The sequence below is a fragment of the Rattus rattus genome, chromosome 8 (genome assembly GCF_011064425.1).
Source record: "Rattus rattus isolate New Zealand chromosome 8, Rrattus_CSIRO_v1, whole genome shotgun sequence".
Taxonomy (NCBI): Eukaryota; Metazoa; Chordata; class Mammalia; order Rodentia; family Muridae; genus Rattus; species Rattus rattus.
The window spans coordinates 56271208-56288915 of NC_046161.1; the positions used below are offsets into that span (position 1 = coordinate 56271208).

Below are 17708 nucleotides of genomic sequence, written 5' to 3' on the forward strand. Positions count from 1 at the left end.
GAGGACTGGCCTCCACAGGCACCCATACATGTGGCACACGCACACGAATGAAAATTAATATTTTTTAAAAAGGGGTGTGTGTGTGTGTGTGTGTGTGTGTGTGTGTGTGTGTGTGTGTGTGTGTCAGAGCCTCAGCATACAGCTGGCAAAGGACTCCAAATGCTCACTTTTACTAGAACCCAGGAAGCAGCTCAGTTGGTAGAGGGTGTGCCTGGCACCCACAGCCCTGAGGGAGGGTCAGAGGTCAAGATCATTCTTGGCTACATAGCCAGTTTGGAGCCCCTGTCTCAAAAAAAAGGAAAGTGGAGGGGGAGGAGGGAGAGGAGAGGAGGAAGAAGGGAGGGAAGGAGAGGGGGAAGGGGAGAGAGAGGGGGAGGAAGGGGAGAGAGGAAGAAGAAGAGGAGGAAGAGGGAGAGGGAGGGAGAGAGGGAAGTAGAGAGAGAGATTGAGAGAGGTGGATCCTTCAGGAAGCCAGTGGGTTGAGGCTTTAGCCCTCATCCCAGGTAATATGAAGCCGGAAAGTCTTCCGGTGGGAGGCAGTGAGCTGGCAGGAAATGAATCAAGAGCCTCCCAGGCAACATGGCGGAGCTGCAGGGCTCTAAGAAGCTTCAGGTCTGAGCTAAGCTGACAGTGAAGGTTCGCTCTGTGTGTGTGTGTGTGCATGTGTGCACATGTATGCATGTTTGTGTGTACATGTGTGCACATGTATGCATGTTTGTGTGTACATGTGTGCACATGTATGCATGTTTGTGTGTATATGTGTGTGTGTGTGTGTGTGTGTGTGTGACACACGCAGGTGGGCACTTGTGAAAGAAAAGAGGAAGAAGGATGAGGGTAGCCTCCTCCTGGACAAATTCTTGCAAAAGCAGATACGATGACTAGCTCTCACAGCTAGAGTGGGGCCAGGAGGGAGGAAAAAGCCAGCACCAGCATCCCAAGGGACAGATGAATGGCCCTGTGGAGGAGAAGAGTGGGAGGAGGGGCTTCTTAGTCAGAAAAAAAGAGTCAGAGAGGATGGGGACAGCAACAGCCAGCTATGCTAGCAGTTCACTCCACTCCTGCAGCGCTGGTGCCTCTAAGCCTCTAGGTCAATTTTGTGACCGGACCCTTCTTTCTCTACCAGGTATACCAGATGCCAGCCCTGATATGCTGGGGTCAGCCCCTGGTGGCCAGTGAGGGCGAAACTGGGAACATTTCAAAGTCCTTCCAAACCTGTGGTTAATTCTGGCCACTACTGAAGCGTAATTAAAGTAAGATCACAGTAACTGGAGTCCTAAGTCCTTAGCACATGGATCTGTGTGATGGAGTTACTATTTCGTGAGGTGCTCCTAGGCCTCTCCTTAGACCTGGACACCAGGGAACAGGAAGGGAAGCAAAGAAGGAGCGTTTACACCATAGGAATTGGCAGACGCTCCAGAGCAGGGAATACCACAGACAGCACATGGATGGACGAGCTTTTTACAGAACCCAAGGCAGGGTTCCTACATCCTCACGACTTCCAAAAGCCCATCGATCTCATGGGAGACAGGAGGGGACAGAAGGGCAGAGCCTCACGTACCCAGGCTGAAGAGATTGACCGCACCATAGTCCAGAAAATAGCAGATATGCCGGGCGTTCTTGGACATAGAGCTGAACGTGTGTGCGCAGCTGGATGCGAGGGGGTACACACAGCTGGTGCACATGTACACGAGCATAGGCCATGAGTAGCTGTCATTCTGGATGTCTGTCATATACAGTGCAGTCATGAACCTCCACATAAAGAACCTAGAACAGAACATGCACCCGCTCAATCCCCTCGTGATTGGTTTCTGTCTTCCACCCCACTGGGAGACCGTCCGTCCCATGACTCTTCACTTCAACTGCGATAACATATCCTGGAGAGGCTGCAGTGAGGGTGTGCCTTCTTGGCTTGAAGCAGTGAATTGGGGACAGACAAGTAGGTAAGAAGTCAGTCCTTGGGTATAGAATCCTCCCAACAGCACCCTTCCCAGGCTACTCTCCAGTCTCAGCTTCTATACCTCTAAGAATAAGGGTCTCATCCCCTCTCGTGGTAGCTCTGAGTGTTGGGAAGGTCCTTCTGGGTCCTATTTGCATGGGCTCTAGCCGTGTGCAGGTCCTCTCCACACAACCCCTTCCTTCCACAAACCACTACTGGAGAGCAAGGCCCCTTTACCCACAATGTCTATCAATCAAGGAAGGGGACACCACAAATCCCGTTAACTGAAGAAGGGTCACATAGCATTTCTGGCTACAAGTGTGATCTTCTCCTACTGTTTAGCATAAGCTGTTTGCTGTTCCTCCCAGGTTTTCCTTTTATTAACAACAGATCATTCCTCGTCCTGCTTGCTTGGGGTGTCCCAGATGCAGATTTTCCTAGGCTGTCCCCAGTGCTCTTCGAGTGGGCCATCTGAGAGCCTGGCTGGGTGTTGGGAGCTATGAGCAATGCAGATGGCTCAGCCAAGCATGGACCTCAAGGCACAGCAGCAATGGCAGGCAGTACACAGTAGTGTAAAATTCAAAGCAGCCGAAACTTAGACATAATGGGAGTAAAGGAAGATCATCCTGAGCTATAGAGAGTTCAAGGCCAGCCTGGGCTACATGAGACCCTGTCTCAAAAAACTAAACCAAGCCAACAAGAGAGCCAGCTGTGGCCCATCCTCCACTAGGAACACCTGTTCAGAATCCTTAGAGTTTCAGGCACAGACGATGTGCTATCTGAGGGAGATGAGCAGCAGGAAGATCACAGGAGAAATGCAGGGCCGGGCACACAGGCCACTCCACTCTCAAGGCTTTCTGAGAAAGCTCTGAGGGTACCCAGGTTCCCCAGCAGCTCCAGGGAGGAGAACCAGGGGCCAGAGAGACAGCCTAACTCTGTTCCCTTCTTCAGGCTTCAGTTTGTCCACAGGTACAGGCTGTCATTGATACTGCTTGGAAATAGGGCCCCAGTGTATAGCCCAGGCTGGACCTCAAAGTCATGATCTTTCTGCCTCAACTTCCCAAGTTCTAGGATTACAGGTATAAACCACCACGCTCAGCATAACGTCTTTAAATGTTATTTTGGGGGGTATCTATTCTTATACATATGGAGTGTGATGTGGTGGCAGTGGTGGTATGTGTGTGTGCACGCATGTGCACTCACACATGCATGTTATATCACGTATGTAGAGGCCAGACAACGACGTTGTGGAATCGTTTTTTTCCTTCTGCCTTTACATAGGTTTGGAGATCAGACTCATGTTGCCGGGCTTGCTTGTCAATTGTCTTTACCCCCCGGCCAGGCTTGCCAGTCTCTTTAACACGGCTAGCGGTTTTCTTGAGCCGCTGCACCTTGTTGACACTGTCCAGACCTTAGGCCCCAGGGCAGTCAGGATTCACTACAGATCATACTGTGACTGTTTTCTCTCTCCCGTCCTGTTAGTGGCTGGATCCCCACTCTGACTTCTGACATCTAGTTGGGCTGGCTGGTCCACACGGACTCAGGTCCACTTGCCACACTCAAGGACCCACCAGTTACCTCAGTTTCTCAACAAGACTCAAAGGATTGGTTCAGCAGAGGTCGGAGGAGGACAGTGACCCCCTGCCTCTAAGGTCCTCCTGGGCCTGACAGATACCCACTCTTCAGATGTCCAGACTCTATCTCCTCAGGTTCAACCAATGCATCCCAGCAATTGGGAGAGGCTGCATCTATCCTGAACATATACGGACATTTTTCTTGTCCTTATTGTGTGAACAATGTAACAACCTTTGACAGAACTTTGCCTCAGGTATCTTAAGGAACGTGGGATGATTTAAAGATCAGAAGGTATGTGGAGTTATGTAAATACTGTGCCACTTGACAGAGGGTGAACTTCCAGGCTCCGGCCTCTTTAGGGGACCCTGGAGCCAATCCCCATAGATGCTCAGGGAGAGTTGCACCATGATGTGGGGATGTGACCTGTCCTACCTCTCCATGACCAAGCAAAAGCACAAGGTGTGTAAAGCGGGTCTTCACTCCATCTTTTTCAGCAAGGAGCCTCCTGGCCTTCCTAGAGCCCCCGTCTGTCACCCTTACTTCCCAGAGCTTAGCACCTAGCTGGCTCCATTAAAGGTGACCAACGGTATCTTGTTGCTCTTCCTAGACAAGTACAAGCACTCACAACCATGCCTGTGTCTTCTATTGTTTTCAGAGAAGGTCTCATGTAGCCCAGGCTAGTCTCAAACTCACTAGGTAGCTCAGGCTAGTCTCAAACTCACTATGTAGTTGAAGATGACCTGGAACTTCTGGTCCTCCAAGCCTCTACCTCCAGAGTGCTGGGATTACAGCATAGGGCTTCCATGCAATGCTAGGGAGAGAACCCAGGATTTCTTACACACGCTCTGCCAACTAAGCTAATGTCCAGCTCTTGTATCTTTGCTTTACCGGCGCCTTCTCTCAGTCTTCACAGCAGCCCCAAGAAATGGGAAAAGGATCGTGCCTGCTCTATAGGCAGAAAACACCAGGGTCAGAGAGAGTAAGTGACTTGCTCAAGTCAGGGACACTTTAATAACGACTTCTTGAAGATCTGCAAAGCCTGTAAGACTGAGGGAGATGAAGGTCAATGCTACTCAGTCAATGGCAGTGTTAGGATCCTACAGCAACCCATAGCCTGAGGCTCAGTCTGGGATGGGCCCAGCTTCTTTCCCCTCTGTCATACATACACCTAAACCCACAGGGGAGCCCTGGCCTAGCTCTAAAGTCTCCCTGGAAGCCGCTGTGCTTTTCAAGTCAGTCCCCAGGGATCCAATAAAAGATGGGCTGTCCAGGGGGCTGGAAGGTACCAGAAGGGTAGCAAATGCGTCCAGATGTTGAGGGTCTCATTGGTCATTTGGAAGAGGCTGAGGATGCAGGCAGTGGCGGAACTCTGTGGGTGTCGGTAGCCAAAGAGGATGCCCTGCTCATGGAACACCTGTGGAGGGAAGACAGGGAAGGGGGAAGGAGGTGAGACAACAGGAAGGGTGTCATGGCTAGTTTCCCGGACGGTTTCCAAGGTTTCCTTGTCCTGGTCCTCTCCCTTTCTTTGTCCACTATCCTTCTAGGAGCTCATAAGATCCCCTGTCCTCCAAGCAGTCCCAAGCCAGCAGTCCCAGGCTGGCCTTGGGAGGGCTGGCTGGCTTTGCTCTCCTAGCTGCCACACTTACCCTTGGCATGAATGTTGTCTAGAGTCCGTGTTTGTATTCTGCCTGAGGCCTATGGCCTGGTCTTTAGACGCCTTCGTGGCCGGCTCGCATGTATGCTGTCTGCCTGAGCCAGCCTGCCCTGGATGTCAGAGGCAGGAAGGGCGGTCTCTGCAGGAGACCCTGCCAGTGGGATGATGTATCCACAAGGCGCTTCATAAAGGCCTTTTGATGATGAGGTCTGTGATGCCGAAGACTGGACTGTGGGAAGAGGAGGCTGGCTACAGCAGGATCACAGAGCCACAGTCCCCAGGGTGGCTTCCTGGGAAGCACTGCTCTCTCTTCCCCCAGCACCTCCAGTGAGAAATGTAGACTGGTCAGGTAGGGCTGGTGGGTTTCGACTTATCTGAAGTATTGTATTATATCCATTTAAAGTGGTAACAGGAGGGCTAGGAGATGGCTCAGTGGGTGAGATATCTGTTGTGCAATCATGAGGTCAGATTTCAAGCGCCAGTGTAAGGTTATCAAACATGGAAAGCCGTGAGGACCTGTATTCCAGTGCTGGAGAGGTGGGGAGAGAAGGATCCCTGGGGTTTACTAGCCAACCATTCTACCCAATCGATGAGTCCTGGGTTTAATAAGAGACCCTGCCTCAAAGAACGCAGTGAGGTTGGGTGTGGTGACAGACACCTTTTATCCCACTACTCGGGAAGCAGAGTCAGGCAGATTTCTGTCAGTTCAAAGCTAGGTCTAGGTAGCAAGTTCCAAGCCAGCCAAGGCTACATAGTGAGACATGTCTCGAAAAACCTAATAGATAAGATGGGGAAGCAATGAGGAAGATAATCAGTGCCAACCTCTGGCACATGCACTCATGCGCACAATGGCTGACAAAACACCCGGGTAAGTGCCCCCTCCCCCACCTCAGAATGTAGTATCAAGTGAAGAAAAGTGGAATGTGTTCCTGTCATATCCTAGCACTCCAGACATGTATATACCCACATCAGGGCAGGTTGTCTCCATGCCAAGTCGTGACAACCCAAACTGTCTCCAAATATTGGAATGGTCTCTGGGAGGCAGCATCTAATTCTGGTTAAGAACCACTGATGTTTGTTTTGTGACAAAGGCTTGCTCTGTTGTCCCAGCTGACCTCAAACCCTTGCCAGGGCTCCTGCTTCAGCCAAAATGCTGAGACTACGTGTGTAAGCCGTTATGCTTGGCTGGAACCATTGGATTTCAATGGTTCAAACTGTCATAACCTTTGGAAGGTAAATTATAGCCAGTGAGATGGGCTTGTGGGTAAAGATGCTTACAGCCAAGCCTGATGACCTGAGTTCAATTCCCAAACCCACATGGTAGAAGGAAGAGAACTGACTCCTGCAAGTTGTCCTCTGAGTTACACACACACACACACACACACACACGAACACACAAAATAATTATACAGGAGTGGGCTAACAGACAAATTATTGTAGGGGTGCTCTGTATTTAGTCCCTATGATGGAAGTCAAGTCACAACACTTTCTCAAACTTCCACTTTGCTTTCTCGTGGGAGGAGGGGAAAACTGCAAGAACCCCACTGGCTTAGCATGTATAAAGCTTGGGTTCCACCCACAGCAAAGCCCTGTACACAATACAGCTGCTCCCACCTCTCACTGTTCTGGTCAAGAATTCCTGAAGAACTGTAAAAGAAAGTCAGCGAAAAGGAATGTTCCAAATCTTAGCTCTTAGGAGAATGAGGCAAGAGGATCTCTATAAGTTCAAGGTCAACCTGGCATACAGAGTAAGACTTCATCTCCAAAACAGAAGAAGCACACTGATGCCCCCTGTGGTACACCATGGGACTTATGAGATGGGACAGTGGTGGCCAGCATGGTAGGTGTTACAGCTACAGGTGATAAAATACTCTGACCACAAGCAACTTGGGAAAGGAAAGGTTTGCTCTTTATAGTCCCAGATCACAGTCCACCATGGAGGGAAGTCAAAGCGGGAGCTCAGGGCAGGCCTGAGCTGTTCCACACATCATTATTTCCAATCAAGAAACTCATTTCACAGCCAGGAAATACAGCAGCAACCGTGGAGAATGCTGCTTGCTAGCTAGCTTGCTCAGAGGCTCAAGCTCAGCTAGCTTTCTTACATAGCCCAGGGTCACCTGCCCAGGGAATGGTGCCGCCCACGGTGGGCAGGGTCCTCCTACATCAATTAACAGTCAAGAGAATCTTCCACAGACATGCCCACAAATCTGGTCTTCCTCAGTTGGGATTCACCTCTCAGATGACTCTAGGCTCTGTCAAGTTGACGGTTAAAACTAACTAGGGCAGCAGATATGTTGCTTTCTGATTTTAGCTACAGCTTTTAGGAAACTGTAAGTTCAATTCTGGGTAAACTGGTTAGGCAGTGGGAATGGAGACAGAGAAGTTGATTTATGGTCTCATAAAGAAATACAATATGGGGCCTGGAGAGATCGTTCATCAGTTAAGAGCACTTGCTGCTCTTGGGCAAGACCTGGGTTCATTTTCCAGTACCCGCACGGTGACTCATAATCACTTGTAACTCTAGTTCCAGGGGATTTGACATTGTCTTTTGGCTTCCTTGGGCGCCAGGCCCAAGTGAGAGGGGTAAGTGGTAGGTGGAGGGATCAAGATAATTGTTTATATGTTCTACACTGTCAAAGAATAACTACATGTTGTAAACTCATATATAAGAAATTAGTAAGTTTTATTTATTTGTTTGCTTGCTTGTTTGGTTGGTTTGATTTTTCTGAGACATGTTTCTTTCTGTATCCCTGGCTGTCCTGGAACTCTCTCAGTGAACCACGCTGGTCTCAAACTCAGAGATCCACCTGCCTCTGCCTCCCAAGTGCTGGGATTAACGGTGTGCACCACCCCTGCTAAGCTATAAGACTATATGTCTTAGGGTTTTACTGCTGTGAACAGACACTGACCAAGGTAATTCTTATAAGGACAGCATTTAATTAGGGCTGGCTTACAGGTTCAGAGGTTCAGCCTATTATCATCAAGGTGGGAGCATGGCAGCATCCAGGTAGGCATGGTGCAGGAGGAGCTGAGAGTTCTACATCTTCATCTGAAGACTGCTAGTGGAAGACGCTTTCCAGGCAGCTAGGATGAGGGTCTTAAAGCCCACACCCACAGTGAGACGCCTACTCCAACAAGGTCACACCCATTCCAACAGAGCCACACCTTCTAAGAGTGCCATTCCCTGGGCTGAGCATATACGAACCATAACACTACATTCCAAGTGTTTGTTTTTCCCAGTCAGGGTTGGGGTGGGGATTGGGAAGATGTATCAGAATTAAGAGCTCTTCGCTCTTGCAGAGAGGACCTAGGTTCAGGTCTTAGTATCCACAAGCCAACTCAAAACTGTTAACTCCAGTTCTCGGTGATCTAGCACCCTCTTCTGGGCTTTTTGGGTATTGCATGAATGTGAGATTAGATAGATAGATAGATAGATAGATAGATAGATAGATAGATAGATAGATAGATAGATCTCCCAACATTTAATTGGGGCTGGCTGGCTTACAGATGTGTGTGTGTGTGTGTGTGTGTGTGTGTGTGTGTATGTGTTGTATATGTATATGTATATATGCAAGTAAAGTAAAATGCTCAAACACATAAACACATAAAGTAAATAAACCTTTTAAAAGTTTTCAAGTGAGCTAAAATATTGGTTGCTTATTAAAACGCAGACTCCAGAAATGAGTGTTTATAACCAATGGTTTGCTCCTTTGTGTGAATTAGCTAGGCAGATCCTTGCTTTAAATTACTGGATAACCCACAGCAGTAAAGACTTTACTCAGGACCACTGTGACATAGGCAAGTGGGAGTCTAGAACCAAGGAGCGGACTGAGGACTGGTGGTTGGAAAATCTCTGAGATCCTGGCTGAACCAACCTGACAAGATTCTTGCTGAATACAAGCTAGAGTGATGGCCTTATCTGGTAGAGAGGCAGGTGAAATCAAGGATTAGGCCTTTGGCTGCCCAGAAAAGGTCACTCACAAACTGCCCAGGCGAGGAGCATGCAAGCAACGAGCATACTCCTCTCTGTGGGTCCCGGCCTTCTGGCCAGCACAGGTGCAGACAGACAGAAGCCTAAAGGGAAGAGCAGGGAGGTTGCTTCTGTCAATCACATTTGAGAATCTGGTCCCAGGGCTGGGGGCGTGGCTCAGTGGGTGGAGAGCTTGCTTAGCAAGCACAAAACACTGGGTTTGCTCCTCAGTCTGGCATAAACCAGGCAGAGTGGTGTGTTCCAATAATCCCAGCACTTGAGGTGGCAGCATGGGGGTCAGGCAGCATGGGGGTCGGGAGTTTAAAAGCCATTCTTGGCTACATATGACTTTCAAGGCCAGCCTGGGCTACATGGCTAAAGGGAGGAAGAGGAGGAGGAAGTAGAGGAGGAGAAAAAGGAAGAAAAGGAGGAGGAAGGGGAGGAAGAAGAGAAAGGAAGAGGAAGAGGAAGAAGAGAAGAAAGAAGAAAGGGAGGAAGAGGAGGAGAAGGAGGAGGACGATCTGGTCCCAGATCTGAGGGTAGGAGAAGAGGTCTTTGCCACAGAAACCAGGGTTGGGTCCCGATTCTACATGTCCTGCTATTTTGACCTTTACATGCATGACAAGCCCAACATCATGCATGTGGTAGGGGCAGGATATCAGGTATATATCCTCCTGAGAGGCCGTGGCAGGTGGGTAGAGGATAGAAGAAGACAACAGCTCTCTGTGGCCCAAGACAGAAACGGCTTTCACTTAAGATAACACAACAACAGATCCATCCCTGCCCTCCCCAGATCCATCCCTGCCCTCCCCAGACTGAATCTGTTTATTGAACAGAATTGCTAGCACTCACTCAGGTGAGCTCCTGCTCCAGCAGCTTTGAGCATAAGAAGGCCTCCCCCTCCCCCATGGCATCCCAGCCTCAGCAAAGCACTCCGCGTGGAGTCGATCTTCACAGAACACGAGTTATATACATCAAAACGGCAAAGAGAACATTTGAAAACAATTTTGTATTCCAAGCTCGGTTTGATCCCCAGTGGCAAATTACAACCATCTCCTCACTACTCCGAAGCCTGGCTTCATTTCCAGCGATGCTCCCCCTTCCCTCCACCCCCAACTCCCTCCGAGTTAGCAGGCTCCTGCTTATTTGCACAGCAGACGCATTTCTTAGTGTTCTACTTTGCATCTACTGTAGCAGAATGGGCAATTTAGAGAGAAATGAACCGGAGTTGCGTGCAGCCTATTAGGAGTGAGAACCTCCAGGCACCTGGGGTGGAAGGGCAAAAGCAGCCAGGCAGGCTCAGGGCCACAGAAGGTTCCCCAAGACCCCAGTGTGCTGGCCAGCTGAAGCCTGAAACTCCACCCTTCGGTTTTTCTGGCTATTAAATTGCAAATCACCCAAGGGGAAATAAATGAGGGTCTCTGGCCTGTGGTAAGGAACAGATTTTGATGGTCAGAAAAGGGAAGAAGGAAGAGTGGAGTAGGAAAGCAAGCGGGGGCAGCTGGCTTCTAGCGTGTACTCTTCACTTCCTGTCCAAATGTCAGAATCTTCACAGCCACCTTGTAAAGAGGAGTCCTTGATTGTCCTCATGACGGAGGCAGTGGCGGCGGCAGCATCTTTCCCTGCTCCCAGCGGCCACAGGAGTCAGGTTGAAATCTACAAGCCTCAGTCCTCCACTTCCCGCCATGATGCACCCTCCCGCACACTGCTAAGCAGGACACTATTGAGAGGTACAACTGGCATCCCTTTCCCTGGGGTACAGGACACTCCTGCCCTACCCTGAGCCTCAGTTTCTTCAAGTGTCATGAAGGACAGAATTATGTCTCCCCTCAAATTTATACATTGAAATACTACCACCCCAACACGCTGTATTTGAAGCCGGCCTCGAACTCCCCATGTACCTAAGGATGACCTTGGACTTCGGATCCTTCTGCCCCCACTTCCTACGTACTGAAATTATAGGAGTGTACTACTATTCTCTGATGGCGATCAAACCTAGGGCTTCATACATTCTAGGCACAAGTTCTTGCTGAGCTACACCCCCAGCCCTGGCAACACGGTCTCCCCATGAGGATAACACTTAAAATTAAGCCATTAGAGCGGGCTGTTATCCAATACGGCTGGTAACTCTCAGAAGAGGAAGCCTGGATTGACGGAGTTCCCACATGTGGACCCCAATGGCTACAAGAGGGAGGCCCCAGAGGAACAGCCTGCCCTCATCTTGATCTTGGTCTTGTGGTACTCAGAGCTAAGAAGAAATAGCCAATGGGATTTAGTTCTCGGGGTTTCCTCCATGGTTTGTCAGTTCACTCTCTAACCTGCTCTTTGTCAGATCACTCAAGGGCGTCACTGCACTTGGGTGGCTTGTATGAGAGTCCGTAATTATTTATGTATTATTATCTGGGACACATGTATGAGCCCAGGCTTAACTTGAGCTCATTACATAGTTGATACTGGTCCCTAACTCCTGATCCTCCTGCTTCTGCCTCTAGAGAACTGGAATTACAAGGCTGCCCCAGTGGGCCAGGAGGAGAGGCTGATGGCTAACAAGCTTTCTGGCAGATGCTGATGCCTCTGTCCTTGCAACCCAGCTGCTACCTCTGTGCCCAGAGTCTGGTTTATCTCAGACGAGAATGTTGCCTTTAAGGAAGAGCGACAAGATGGACGAGGGTAGGGTTTATGGTTTGAGTCGAAAATACCCCCACAAGATCATGTACTAGGGGCATGGCTGCCACTGATGGGCCTTTGGGAAATGACTGGATCCTGAGGGTTCTGACCTAGACATATCCTCATGGATGTGTGCTTTGAGCTTTATGAGAGATGCTGAAAAGCAGGTGGTGTGGCCTGGTTAGAGGAAGTTGATCGGTGAAGGTGTGCTATGGGAACTCTACCTTGTCTTGATCCCTTCCTGTGTCCTTTGTCTCTGCTTCTTGGCTGCTGTGCTGTTAGCTGCTGTACCACAATCCTTCCTTCTTTTAAACTGTTCACATCAGGTGCAGTGAAGACTACCTAAGCTTAGCCTCAGTGGTGCATACTTTTAGTCCCAGCACTTGGGAGCAGAGGCAACTGGACCTCTGAGTTTGAGGCCAGCCTGGTTTACAGAGCTAGTTCCAAAATACCAGGGCTACACAGAGAAACCCTGTCTCAAGACAAAACAAACAAACAAGACTGTTACCTAACACAAACACACAGGGACGTGAAAGGCCAGCATAGGGAAAAGACAGAGACCAGGAGGATGTCTAGGGAGAGGTTTGCAGGTGGAAAGGTCAGAGTGATGCAAGGTTGCTGGATTTCAAGATGGAGAGAGTGGGTCAGGAGCCAAGGAGTGGGAAGAGTAAGTAGGAGGTTTTCTCCCCACGTCATTTTTAACTGGGATTCTGGCCATCAACCCATGCCACACGTTTAGTGCATAGGGCTAGAAGATAATAATTACTGATATGCTACCATTTGTTTTGTTTCTTCAGTGCTAGGTATGGAAACTGGGGTCTTCTGTGTGTGAGCCTAGACCCCTGGGCCTCTTTTACTTAAGCCACCAAATTTGTAAGAACTGGTTAAGGAAGTAGAAGGACGCCAATAAAGGCCAGAATTTGACAAAAATCCCAAGCCAGACAGGGTGCACATGTTTTGAGTTGCTTGCTGCAGTTGTTAGCTTTTTTTTTTCTTCCAGATTTATTTTTATTTCATGTGTGGATGTTTTGCTTGCATGTAATGTCAAGTGCACACAGTGCCTGTGGAGGCCAGAAGAGGGCCTCAGGCCCCTTGGAACTGGTGTTACAGACAGCTGCAAGATAGCATGGACTGGGAATCAAACCTGGGTCCTCTGCAAGAGTATCCATGCGTGCATACACACTCAGCCATATCTCCAGCCCCTGAAAGCTTTTTTTGTTGTTGTTGAAGCAGTTCAGAAGTGTGTCGCTTATTCTCTAAATGATTCCAGGATGAGATAACTTCCTGAAACATGTAGCCAATTAGACCTTAAACTGTGTTCATTTCACCCAATGAGAAGCTAAGAAAAGAGAACATGTGGATTTCATTTAGATAAGATACATATGATTAGAAAGAATCAGTGAAACAAGAGATCTCCAATTTGGTCTGTGGTGGGAAATTATATTAATTATGAGTTTGAGTTCTCTACTGATATTTGTTATAGGCTATTGTTAGCCAAAGCTTTTAAAAATATATCTACATGTATCTATGATTGGCTACACAGCAAGAACCTATTTTACACAGCAAGAACCTATCTCAACTCCCTTTCCAAATTAGGTTGAACTACTTCACTTTATAAAGAATTTTAAAAATAGACATTTTTGGCTAAGGGTGTAGCTCAGTTGGTAGACTGCAATAAAGAGAGTTACTGGAAACCAAGGAAGATTAAAGAAAAATCTCAGCTGGGTATAAAAATAATCTCAGCTGGGTGTGGCAATTCACACCTTTAATCCCAGCACTGAGAAGGAAGAGGCAGATAGATCTCTGTGAGTTTGAGGCTAGTTTGGTCTACATAGTGATTTCCTGGACAGCTGGAGCTATGTGGAGAGATGATCCTGTCTCAAAACAAACAACAAAAACCTCCCAAGAATTCAGAATTCAGAGCCTTCTGATTGTCTGTATATGGGTTTTTGTTCAAAATCTATACTGTCTCTGAGAACCAAGATGTCTCAAACACGAAAAGCTCCAGGCTTGGCAGTTCCCAGGGGCGAGCACAAAGCCTTCCTCAGGGACATCCAGCTCAAGTATGCACACTCAGAAACAGAGCATCTTAAGGGAGGGGCAGCAGCAAGAATAGGGTCGGAAATGGAGTCACAAGGGTTTGTAGAGATGGCTCAGTGGTTCAGTTCCCAACACGGTGACTCACAACCTAGTTCTAGGAGGCTTGATGCCCTCTACTGGTCTCTGTGGGCACTGCTTAGAGCTAAACACCCATATCTCCCAATAAAAAAATGCAAAATCTCAAAAAAGTATATTTTTAAGAGGGCAGGGGGGAATGGAGTCACAGTTAGGTGTGGTGGTGCATGATCGAAATCCCAGCACTTAGGAGGCAGCAGGAGGAGGATCACTGCAAGTCTGAGTTTGAGGCTAATCTGGTTTAAGAAGAAAGTTCTTGGCAAGATACATTTGCACAATTGTTCAAAGTGGCTGTCTTCCGGTGGGAGAAGTCAGGCATGGTAAGAATAGTGAGCAGTCACCAACTCCCCGTGTGTTTCCTATGTCTTAGACTTGTGTGGAGTCCGGTCAGAGTCAGGTGACTATTAACAGGATGCTCTTTTTAGGCCAGGACAGTTCAACGCAGTGTGTTGCCTTGAAATTGCAGTGGACTTTTATTCACATTTTAAAAGTCTGTTTATTTACTCTGTGTGTGTGTCTGTGTGAGTGTGTGTCTGTGTGTGTGTCTGTGTGTGTGTCTGTGTGTGTGTGTGTGTGTGTGTGTGTCTGTGTGTGTGTGTCTGTGTGTGTGTCTGTGTGAGTGTGTGTGTCTGTGTGTGTCTGTGTGTGTGTCTGTGTGAGGTGTGTCTGTGTGTGTGTGTGTGTCTGTGTGTGTGTGTGTCTGTGTGTGTGTGTCTGTGTGTGTGTGTGTGTGTGTGTGTGTGTGTCTGTGTGTGTGTGTCTGTGTGTGTGTCTGTGTGTCTGTGTGTGTGTGTGTGTGTGTGTGTGTGTGTGTGTGTGTGTGTGTGTGTGTGTGTGTGTGTGTGTAGTGATCAGAGGACAACTAGCAGGAGCTCGTGTTTGCCTTCTACCATTTGAGTCCTGGGGACTGAGCTTGGGTTGTCAAGTGATATTTCCACAGGACAGAACTCAGCCAGCTCCAGTCTTTTGGGAAATTGTTTTGGGTCAAAGGGCACAATCTTGCCTTCATGATGGTCCCTTCTTGAGGTCAACCCACCCCCATCCACCAAGAATTCAAGGTCCTGGCCTATCTTTTTACATTCGGGACAGTTCTGGAAGGCGGGGTTCACAGCGAGGCCACGGCAAGACCCACAGCACAGCCCTTGTATGATGATCATGTGATGGCTTTGTGTGGTGGGAAAAGCCTTTGATGATGTGCCCCCCCCTCCTGCCACCCCCCCCTCCTGCCACGGCTCCTCCCACATCGTGCCATCCTCACTTTTCACAGTGCTGTTCCTGAGAATGATCCCCAGTTAACGCATGCCGTTTTCTAACTCAGAGTTTGTTTCTGGGAAATCCAACTGAAGATGCTGTCCTTTCTCTTCCCCTCTGTGGTGACCCTGGAGGCCACCTGTTCCAGATGGTGCAGCTAGGAGTGTCTGCTGTCTAACTTGAAGTGAAAGCAGTCTTTGACACTTTGAGTCACTGAGGTATCTGGGTTAACTTGTTTGAGACAGGGTGTGTCACATAGCCCAGTCTGACCTCAAATTCACTCTGTAGCCAAAGACGATCATGGACTTCTGATCCTCCTGCTTCTAGTTCATGAGTGCTGAGATTACCGGCATGCAGTAACTGGGACTTGAACCTGGGACTTTTATTCTAGATAAATACTCTTATCAATTGAGCTACATTCCCAGCCAATCCTGAGTAACTTTAAACGTCTGCTTGGCTACTCTCTTGTGCCTTGTACAGTTAGCTGTTCATAGTAAAACAGTTGGAGTGAGCTAGGTGGTGGCGGCACATGCCTCAAATCCTAACACTCCAGAGGCAGGCAAATTTCCGAGTTCAAAGCCAGTCTGGTCTACAAAGCAAGTTCCAGGATAGCCAGTGAAACCCTGTCTCGAAAACAAAACAAAGTGAAAACAGTTGAAGTGACCTCTGAGCTAGTAGCTGCAGAGCATGTCTAGAAGCAAAAGAGTGAAAAGAAAGAACGTGACCCTTCGCCCCAAATGACTGGACTGGAAGGCAGAGGGGACAGACACATTCACACAGGACAGCTGAAGCAAACACAAATCCCTCTGTAGCACCCCACTAGACTCATGAGCAGAACAAACAGAGTAGGGGAAAGACACGAGCCACCAAGCTAACGCTCCAACTCCAAGCTGTTTACACAAGGCACAGTTTACACACGACAGGAAGGGTTGACAGGCGAAGGAAGAGAAGACTCAAATGCTAACAAACTCGGCGGGCCTGGAGTGCATCACCAGGAAGTGGCTCAAAACTAGCTTCTCTATGAGGCAGTTAACATTTTATTACACGTATTTGTTTTGTGTGTGTGTGTTTGCACGCGTAAGTGTGGACATGTGTGTGGAAGCCAGAGAATCCTCTCCAGTGTGGTTCTTTCTCAGGTGCCATCCATCTTGACTTTTGAGAGTCTCTCATTGACCCGGGTGGGGCTTGCAGGCAAGGTTAGGGTGACTGGCTAGTGATCCCCACGGATCCATTCCTGTCTCTCCCAAGTGCTGGGTTTACAAGCACTTACCAGCTTTTTTTTTTTTTTTTTTTTTTTTTTTTTCTTTTTTTCAGAGCTGGGGACCGAACCCAGGGCCTTGCGGTTGCTAGGCAAGCGCTCTACCACTGAGCCAAATCCCCAACCCCCTTACCAGCTTCTTATTTGGGTTCTGAGATTTGAACTCAGGTCCTCAGGCTTTTACAGCAAACACCTGAGCACCAGTTATTTCCCCAGCCCCAGTCTCTTTCCTGACCCTTTCCTCCCCTGTGACAGAAGTGACGAATCTTTCCTCTGAGCTGCTTTACAAAGTACTTGTGCATGTTCGAGATTCCTGTGAACCTCAGAGGGACCTAGTAAGGACAGAAATGCCCACGTCCTCTCTGATTCCTGTAGAGAAACACCTTGCACACAGGAAGAAGTCAATAAAAAGGTCATGAGTGAATAAATCCAAGACTCACACTATGTTCCCAGTAGTCACACCCACTGATGTGTGGGCAGAGTGGAGAGTGGACATCCCTGTGAGACCAGAGGCAGGGCCCTGCTCAAAGGCCTATGCATGGTGACTTTCTTTAGAACTTTCTGCGTTCCTCATCTTGCCCCACAACAGCTCTGTACTGCCCAGGATTCTGCCCAGCACCATCTCCCTGGCATCACCTAGCTGGAGAGCTTCAGATCAGAGCCTGGCAGGTCTCTACTCAGTGTCCCATTGGTGATACTGAGCTTGGTTAGGGACCTTAAGACATCACTGTGTGACAATCAGCTGAGCAGAAGGGGCTCTCATCTTTATAGGAAAAATCAAACCAGCACAAACCAGCATGGACACTCAGTCCTGTAGGAAGGAAAGCAGGCCTAGAGACAAGGGCACCATCTTGCATTTGCTCTACAAGGCAAGATAGAAGAACACCAGTTTGGCACCGCATACAACCAAAAGGTTGGGCTTATAGAAGCAGGGTGTGTGAGTGCTGGGTGTGTCAGGATGGCTCCATGGAAAGGAGACAGGAGCCACTAAGCCCTTCTCCATTGCCTAACCCTAGGTCTGGCCTGGCCCTCCTGCAAGAGTGATGGTTAGAGCTGGGAATGGTATAGCCTGTAATACCCACATGTGGGAGGATGAGGCAGGAGGACTGTGCGTTTGAGGCTAGATTGTCTCACATAAAATAGAGGCGTAGGGGGTAAGGGGAAGAGAGAACACGTGTGCAGAGCCTGCTAAGGTGACTGCTCTCTGGCCTATTCTGGAGCA

At 48.7% G+C, this 17708-nt stretch overlaps 1 protein-coding gene across 1 annotated transcript in view; it reads right to left on the bottom strand.

The window, feature by feature from the left end:
* Positions 1 to 17708, bottom strand: part of Paqr5 (progestin and adipoQ receptor family member 5) — a 71918-nt gene that overhangs the window by 13730 nt on the left and 40480 nt on the right. Inside the window, exons 3-4 of the mRNA XM_032910440.1 lie at positions 4798 to 4925; positions 1559 to 1764 (exon numbers count right to left, since the gene is read on the bottom strand). Coding sequence (XP_032766331.1) covers positions 1559 to 1764; positions 4798 to 4925 — 334 coding nt within the window. The remainder of the gene's footprint in view (positions 1 to 1558; positions 1765 to 4797; positions 4926 to 17708) is intronic.